This window comes from Myotis davidii, unplaced genomic scaffold (genome assembly GCF_000327345.1).
Source record: "Myotis davidii unplaced genomic scaffold, ASM32734v1 scaffold687, whole genome shotgun sequence".
Taxonomy (NCBI): Eukaryota; Metazoa; Chordata; class Mammalia; order Chiroptera; family Vespertilionidae; genus Myotis; species Myotis davidii.
The window spans coordinates 465,012-474,272 of NW_006298971.1; the positions used below are offsets into that span (position 1 = coordinate 465,012).

At 41.1% G+C, this 9,261-nt stretch overlaps 1 protein-coding gene across 1 annotated transcript in view; it reads right to left on the bottom strand.

The window, feature by feature from the left end:
* PTPN9 (protein tyrosine phosphatase, non-receptor type 9) overlaps window positions 1-9,261 on the bottom strand; it is a 117,375-nt gene that overhangs the window by 79,959 nt on the left and 28,155 nt on the right. The window contains exon 4 of the mRNA XM_006774580.2: window positions 5,288-5,393. Coding sequence (XP_006774643.1) covers window positions 5,288-5,393 — 106 coding nt within the window. The remainder of the gene's footprint in view (window positions 1-5,287; window positions 5,394-9,261) is intronic.

The window sequence follows — 9,261 nt, forward strand, 5'->3', positions numbered from 1 at the left end:
GAAGCCCCGCTGAGTAAAACAGGTTTCTGGGATTTTTTTAGCTTCTATATTTGCAACATAGTTACTTAGAGTTGCAGCTGTGAGGCCAGCAAGGCAGGCGGGGAACGTTGGAGTCCTCCATCACTGAAGCAAGCAATCCTCATGTTCGCTTTAAGCTGCCGGGCTGCCGGCCGCCATCTTGGCTGGCAGTTAATTTGCCGATCTCGATGATTAGCCAATGGGAAGGGTAGCGGTTGTACGCCAATTACCATGTTTCTCTTTTATTAGATAGGATGAGTATAGTTAGATTAGTGTTGTGGTAATGCCTGTTTTCATCTGTAAATAGTCAAGTATGTACATGAGGCACTACTTCTGATTTATTGCAGTGCTCAATCTTAGTTTTACTTTTGTTCTTAAAGCATTCAATTTTGCTTTCAAATCTTTGTACCTTAGTTCTGAGTTAGATTTGCAGATGTATACAGATAGTTCATACTTATGTATTGCACATAATCATGCTATCCAGCATTGATGCTATATTGTATTATGTAAATAATAAAAGCCATGTACAGAGGGGGGAAAAAGTAGGCTGGCTGATGCAGAAGATAGAATCAGTGATTCAAGAAAAAAAAAGCCAATCAACAACAACAACAAAATTTTTTAAAAAATTAGAATAGTTTATGGAACTTTGGGACAACATGGAACAACAATATTTACATCATAGGGGTGCCAGAAGAAGAGAGCGAGCAAAGGATAGAAAACCTGTTTCAAGAAACAATGACAAAATCCTAGCCAGTTTGGCTGAGCGTTTAGAGTGTTGGCCCACAGACTGAAGGGTCATGCATTTGGTCAAGGGCACGTACCTCAACTGCAGGCTTGATTCCTGACCTGGTCAAAGTATGTGCACAGGCAAGCAATTGAGGTGTCCTAAGTATAGCCCAAACACAGTGATTAGAGTATTAGCCCTTGGACTGAAGGATCTTGGGGTCGATTCCAATCAGGACACATACCTTGGTTGCAGGTTCAATCCCCAGTTGGGGCGAGTCCAGGAGATAACCAATCAATGTGTCTCTCACAATGATGTTTCTCTCTCTCTCTCTGCCTCTCCCCCTCCCTTCCACTCTTTCTAATAATCAATGGAAAAAATATCCTCGGGTGAAGAAAAACAACAAAAAAGACAGAAAATGTACCTAACCTGGTGAAAGAAAAATCACACATGTTCAGGAAGCAGAATCCCAATCAAGATGAACACAAGGAGACTCACACCAAGACACATCATAATTAAAATGGCAAACAGTGAAGACAGAGAGAGAATTTTAAGGGCACCAAGAGAAAGAGTGGATATAAAGGCTGTGGTATATTTACACAATTGAATACTATGAGGCTGTAAAAAATGAGATCTTAACCTTTGCAATAGCATGGATGGACTTGGAGATTATTATGTTAAACAAAATAAACCAGTCAGAGAGAGACAAATACCATATGATCACACTAATATTTCCAGTCTAATGAACAAAATAAACTGACAAAATAGAACCAGAGGCATGGATACATGGAACAGACTGACAAATGTCAGAGGGGAAGAGGGTGAGAGGGACTGGATAAAGGAAAGTGAAGGAATTAGCTAAAGAACATATATGTATAGCCCATGGACACAGATAATAGTGTGGTGAGGGCTAAGGGAGGGGGAGGGGGCCTGGGTGGAGGTGGTAAAAGGGGGAAAATGGGGGACATCTACAATAGTGTCAACAATAAAATATTTAAATTAAAAAAAAAGAAGTGTGACATCACCAAGTGTTGGAGAGTGTAGGGAGCGACTCTAGGGTCAAGCCTTGGGCTGACCTGTGGTAGGACCACAAACAAGTCCCAGCCTGGAGGGCAGATCTCTCTTAGCATAATTAAGCCTGACCTTGTAGTCCTCCTTAATTCCTTCCTAAGTAGCTAATGGGCTGTGAAAGGTGCAGATAGTGTTGCCAAAACAAGAACATTTGTATACATGTTAATCTACCCTTGTTTTAATCAGACTATAAAATAAAGCATTGGCTTGCAGGCTGGGTCTTTTGTGTCCTCACTCAGGCACGGGAGATTCACTGAGCCCCGGCTGTATTTATTTGTCTTTTCTTCAACCCTTCACCGCCCCTCCTCAGGTTCACCCTTGGCCGTGCTGGCATGGCACAGGAGAGGATGTGGACCAATGGAAATTTTACAAATGGCAGGTGGGTACAACCATTTAGGAAAACAATTTGACACTATTTTATGAAGTTGAACCTTCAAAGACCCAATAATTTTGCTCCTAGGTCTATACTCTAGTGCAGGGTTGGGGAATGTCTGGCCCGCAGGCTATATGAGGTGCACAAAATCATTTGGTCTAGCCCTGCCAAGGCATTAGGGATAAGTTAATAAAATGTTTGGCCCATGAATGATGTTATAAATATCCAAATGGCCCTTGGAAGAAACAAGGTTCCCTACCATTGCTCTAGAACATAACATTCTCAACAGGGGTGATACTACCCTCAAGGGGATAAAATAGTTTTGAGGAGAGTAGGGTATAGGCAAAAAAATCATACTCTTTTTTATGCATAAAGCACTGATATGCATGCAGTCAATACATCTGTGGTATTAGAATTTTATTAGAAGAGGACTAACTTGAGGGGAAGGGTGATGTCTATGAAAGGCTCCTAAGTGAGGCAATAATGAAAAAACATTTGAGAAACAATGACCTAGAGATACACCTGCACACATGCACAAGAAGAAAAGTATAAAAGTATTCATAGCAGCACTATTCATAGTAAAAATCAGGAAACAATTCAAGGAGCCATTAGTAGAAAAGCAGATGAATAAATTGATATATATGCACCAACGGATGACGAATTAAAAAGTAACAATCCTTCAACTATCAATAAAAAGGAGTAAATCACAGCTACATACCACAAGAGGAATTTCAGTAAAATAATGAGTGAAAAATTCAAGTCCCAGAAAACAACTGTAATAGTAAATCAACACCTCTAGAAATCTAGTTCCTCAGTACTCCCAAGTGAGGTCCTGGAACAAAGACTCCATAGACTCCTAGATGAATATTTGTCACTCAGTGGGTCCTGAATTTAATTTAATAGGTCATAACTAACATTTTAAAAATATGAAATAGAAGAGAATAATCAAAATGACTGCTCACAGTAAGGGTAAAGCTTGTTTTGTTTTATAAATATGTATACACAGATACACATCCCTACCCACAGATTCTAAAATCTAAATAATTCTGAAAACCTTAAATTTCATAAGTTTGGTGCAAAAATTCACAGGGCAGCCTGGCCAGTGTGGCTCAATGGTTGAGCATTGACATATGAGCCAGGAGGTCACAGTTCAATTCCCGATCAGGCACATACCCATGTTGCGGTCCCCAGTAAGGGATGTGCAGGAGGCAGCCGATCAATGATTCTTGAGAGCTTGTTTGGAGGTTCTAGCAGGGGAGCGCAGCTACTCGTATACCCTTGACCGAAGACCGGTCCTCTCTTCGGGGGGGAAGGTCATCCTCTTCGACCGAGCGCGCAGCTTTGGGAGGGACGCACATGGATCGGTGAGGGAGGAGGGGGACACCCGCCTAGCCAGCCAGATCAGCCGAATCAACCCTGGCGATCAGTGGGGTGACAGATGTCGCAGCCAGATCGCCCTCACATCCAAAGGATTCTTATCCTTGATGTTTTTATCTCTCTCTCCCTCTCCCGCTGATTGATGTTTCTCTCTCATTGATGTTTCTAACTCTCTATCACTCTCCCTCTCTGTAAAAATCAATAAAATACATATTTTTAAAAGTTAGCAAAAACTAATCTGAAATGCCCTAGGCTATTCATAGCCTTTATTCTTTTTCTTTTTTATTAAAATATATTTTTATTGATTTCAGAGAGGAAGGGAGAGGGAGAGAGAGATAGAAACATCAATGATGAGAGAGAACCATTGATCGGCTGCCTCCTGCACAACTGGGGATCGAGCCCACAACCCGGGCATAAGCCCTTGACTGGAATTGAACCTGGGACCCTTCAGTCCGAAGTCCAATGCCCTATCCACTGAGCCAAACCAGCTAGGGCAGCCTTTATTCTTTTACACTCCTTATAATACATTCCATTGCAGAAATATTAATGTTTGGTTATAGCATGGTATACATGTTATCTTCTTTTTTTTAAATGTATTTTTATTGATTTCAGAGATGAAGGGAGAGGGATAGAGAGATAGAAACATCAATAATGAGAGAGTCATTGGTTGGCTGCCCCCTGCATACCCCCTACTGAGGATCAAGCCCACAACCAGGGCATGTGCCCTTGACCGGAATTGAACCCGGGACCCTTCAGTACACAGGCCGATGCTCTATCCACTGAGACAAACCAGCTAGGGCCATGTTATCTTTTAAAGTTCAAGATATTACAAAAGCCTTCTAGACAGAAGAGTTTGTGATAAGTGATTAAGAACCTTATCTATGTATGTAACTCTACATATTTGTGCACTAAGTCATAATGTAAAACATATTTCTGGCCCTGGTTTGGGTGGCTCAGTTGCTGAGAACGTTGACCCATATACCAAAAGGTTGTGGGTCGACTCCTGTTCAAGGCATACACCTAGACTGTGGGTGTAATCTCTGGTCAGGGCAAGTACAAAGGGAGGCAATCGATAGATATTTCTCTCTCTCTCTCTCTCTTCTTTCCTCTCTCTCTAAAATTAATAAAAAGGCCGAAACCGGTTTGGCTCAGTGGATAGAGCGTCGGCTTGCGGACTGAAAAGGTCCCAGGTTCTATTCCGGTCAAGGGCATGTACCTGGGTTGCGGGCACGTCCCCGGTAAGGGGTGTGCAGGAGGCAGCTGATCGATGTTTCTCTCTCATCGATGTTTCTAACTCTCTATCTCTCTCCCTTCCTAAAATTAATAAAAAGATATCCTCAAGTGAGGATTAAAAAAAAATTGTAATTAAAAAAACCCCCACACATATTTCTGACTAGGTTGAGTTAAAGTCTGAAAGTCACTGGCTAATGACAGTTTTCATGGACACTGGCCACTTCATTCATTCTTATTCTACAAAACTCCAGGAAAGAGACATGCCACACCTTTATGATTCAGAATGTTCTTGTGCATTTCTTATTTAAATTCTTCCCATTTTACTTTTAAGACCATTTCTTGTTCTGAGGAAGTAGTAATCAATCATCTTTTATAGGTAGCCTTTAAATGGAACACAATGTCTAAAATTTACATCATTCCTAAATTCAAAGAATAGAAAAAAAAGTATCCTAACCTTTAAAGGAGTTAAGAGGGCCCTGTTACAGCCTTACCTTCAGCAGGTTTAGGACTTTCTTGCCAAGATCCAGCTCAAAGTTGGTATAATTAGAACCACACATGTCATAGATAAACACCAGTCCATTTCTCTGAGTTTCAAAGCTGTAAAGCAACCATTGAACAAAAACATTTAAGTAATCAGATGAATGAGGCAGATTGAAAGCCTGGGGCAAAAACAAAAGCATGGGACACATTTGGGACCAAAATAACCACCTCCCTGAACACTAGCCTTACAAAACGATGATTTACCTTTGGTATCTGCTATGATTATGATAGTGTGATTTGTAATAAGAACTATATATTTGGTCTTTGACCCTGCTCCTGGCATTATTCTGAAAACTCTTGGAATTTCCTAAGTGAAGAGCTCAATAAAGGTGTCTGTTGTCATTGAGGTGACTGCTGGAATGTCACTAAGTTACTAAGGATGGGTGCTGGTTGCCAGGGAAACCAAACACTTTCAGCTCCATCCCCACCTGGGATGGAAGTGTGAGGGAGGGGCTAGAGACTGAGTTCAATCACTATTGGATAATGATTTATTCTGTCACACCTAAGTAATGAGGCCTCCATAAAAATTCAGAAGGATGGGGTTCAAAGAGCTTTCAAGTTGATGAACATGTTGAGGTATTGGGAGAATGGCTCTCTCAGAGAGGGTATGGAAACTCCGTGCTCCTTCCTCATATCTTGCTCTATGCATCCCTTCCATCTGGCTGTTCCTGGTTTATATCCTTTTATCATAAATCGGTAATCTAGTAAGTAAAATATTGCTCTGAGTTCTGTGAACCATTCTAGCAAATTCATCAAATTCAAGGAATGGGTGGTTGAAACCTCTGATCTACACAGCCTATTGGTCAGAAGCAGAGGTGACAACCTGGACTTGCCTTTGGTATCTGTAGGGGGTAGAAGGAGACAGTGTTTAGGACTGAAAATCCTTAACCTGTGGGACCTGAGGCTATCTCCAGGTAGACAGTGTCAGAACTGAGGTGAATTGTGGACCCCTGAGCTGGTGTGAAAGAACTGCTTGATAGTGTTGGGAAAAACCTCACATGTTAGAATTGGGATTGGAATCATACTTACTGATGCATATTTGTCCAGATTTATCAAGTACAAATCTCCTAAGTTGAGAATGTTCCAGAGTATCTAGGTTATTGAAATTTCAACTGTTTTCTTGTATATATCTGAATCTGCCTATCCAAATTCTATAACATTCCATGTTCAGTTCAAAAGTTTCCTCTTCCATGAAGATCTGTCTCCCTGATAACTATAATCAAATGTACTGCCTGCCATACTTCTCCTTCTTGAAGCCCCACAAATCTTCCTGTGGATCTTTATTACAGCTCTTAAAATATACCAACTTTGTATAGTTATCTGATTCTCTCCTAGAGTGGAAATGGGTTTTGTTCTCTCATTATCCCCAACAGTCCCTAGCACAGTCCTTGCAACACAGGCCCATAATGATTGGTCGCTGAATTGTAATCCAATGGACTGGAAGCTATCACGAAGAAAATACATTATACTTGTGAAAAACTAAAAAAACAAAAACAAACTCTAAGCTTAATGACTGTGAATTTGTATCTTTTGACTTGTAGGAAGAGAACCCACAAATAGTCTTTGGAAAACATCCTCAAAAGTAAATTGGCCCAAGCCAGTTTGGCTCAGTGGATAGAGCATCAGTCTGTGGACTGAAGGGTCCCGGGTTTGATTTCCTGCCAAGGGTACATACCTTGGTTGCAGGTCAGGGCACGTGCAAGGAGGCAACCAATCAATGTGTCTCTCTCACACTGATGTTTCTCTCTCTCTGTCTCTCCCTGTCCCTTCCACTCTCTCTAAAAATCAATGGAATCTACCTCTGTAATTTACTCAAGAAATGTTTTCTTACATAAAAAAAGGTAAACTGAAAGGTGGTGAGCCTATTCCAAGATTGAAGTTGGGAACACATGAAGATACGAAAAGTATTCCTCAGTGCAACCTTAATGGCTAAGTACTTTTCAAAGTTGCCTCTTCTACCAAGCCAGATCCTTACTTGTTTTAGTCTATACACAGAATAAATTATTACTTGACTGGACTATTCACAGGTAATTGCAAGAGTTTTCACATTTATTTAAAATTGAGAAAAATTTTTGGCTCAAAACACAATCCTGAAATCAGGGTCTCATGTTATTTTGTACACTAATATTTTGTATGACCTCCTGGAAGCCTCTATACCTTTATCCTTTCAATAAAATCTAAGACAGAAGCACCAATTCACAAAGTAGTATTTTAAAAATATCTAATTCTGAGGTACACCCAAGTTTCTCTAGCAGCCTCTTCAAATGGCCCCTAATATGCTAAATCTTAACTCTTTTTATGACCCCAGAGAGATTATGATTCATCAAGAGCAAAGATGCTATTAATCGAATGGCACCATTATTATCCAGGTCTAGAGACTTCTCATTTCTTCACAAACTCATCGAAGACCAAATTCAAAGAATTATAGAATTTCCCCTCACAGCTCCAGCTTGAGGCAGGAGACTGAAACAGAGAGAAGACAGTGCCAGAAGAAATAGAATTTAATTTTTTAAAAGTATTTTTTTATTGATTTCAGAGAGGAAAGGAGAGGGAGAGAGAATCATTGATTGGCTGCCTCCTGCACACCCCCTCTCCCCCCACAGGGGATCGAGCCTGCAACCTGGACATGTGCCCTTGACTAGAATCGAACCCAAGTCCCTTCAGTTCACAGGCCAAATCTCTAGCCACTGAGCCAAACTAGCTAGGGCAATTTTTTTTTTTTAATCCTTACCTGAGGATATCTTTTCCATTGATTTTTAGAGAGAGTGGAAGAGAGAGGGAAAGACAGACAGAAATATTGATACAGCATTGTCCAGGGCCCAGGCCGGGGAGGAGCATGCAACCAAGGTAGATGCCCTTGACCGGAATCCAACCCGGTACCCTTTGGTCCCCAGGCTGGCATGGACCAAAGGGCACTGAGTCAAACTGCTAGGGCTAGAATTTAATATTTAAAAAGCAATCTTACAAAATGATGCAGGTTCTATATTTCCAAAAACTGTTCATCCTCTGAAGGCACATGAAATAAATAAAAATGGGATAGGATTTTCACTTTTCTGGGTATAGAATGTGAGGTTTACAATAATAGCTAATTCCCTACTAAGAATAATTGCTTCCCTCCTGAATTTGATTCCTGAGCTGGATGCTACTGGGAACACCAAGAAGTTTAAAACACAGTCCTTCACATGCTCAAAAAAATCCAGGGGAGGGGTGGATGAGGAACTATCAATGAAACAAGATTGGTTACAGATCACTTTGATGATGGGCATGTGGAAATTTATGGTAGCATTTCTTCTCCACCTAGGGAGATTTGGGAATTTTCCCTTATGTAATGTTAAAAAAGAAGGTACTCTACCCTTATGGAGCTTACAATCTAGTAATAGATTTTTTAAAAAAAATAACATAAAATAAATAACATCATAAAGCCATGCATAATTAAACACAAAATGATCAGTATTAGTAACAACTGCTATTAAAGTCAGAATAAAAAGAATTTTATTTGTGACAGGTTGGAGTGGTGACAGGGCCAGTCATAGAGGTTGGACCTTAAAAAAGGGCATCTACACTAATAAAAGAGAAAAATGGTAATTGGCGTACGACGCTACCCTTTTCATTGGCTAATCAGGGCTATATGCAAATTAACTGCCAACTCAGATGGCAGTTAACTGACAACAAAGATGGCGGTTAATTTGCATATGTAGGCACAATGCAGGGAGGCGAAAGGGAAAGCAGGAAGAAGCCCCCTGCCACTGACAGTGATCGGAAACCCATGGGGGTGCTAAGAGGCGGGGAGCTAAGAGCCCTAGGGCCGCCTTTGCCCTGCCCCCCCGCCGGTGATCACCATCAGAAAGCCAGGATGCAGGCGAGGCGGCACTCCTGGGCCCGGGTGCGGCCCTGTGATCTTATGGCAATTGGAGGGAGGGAGAGC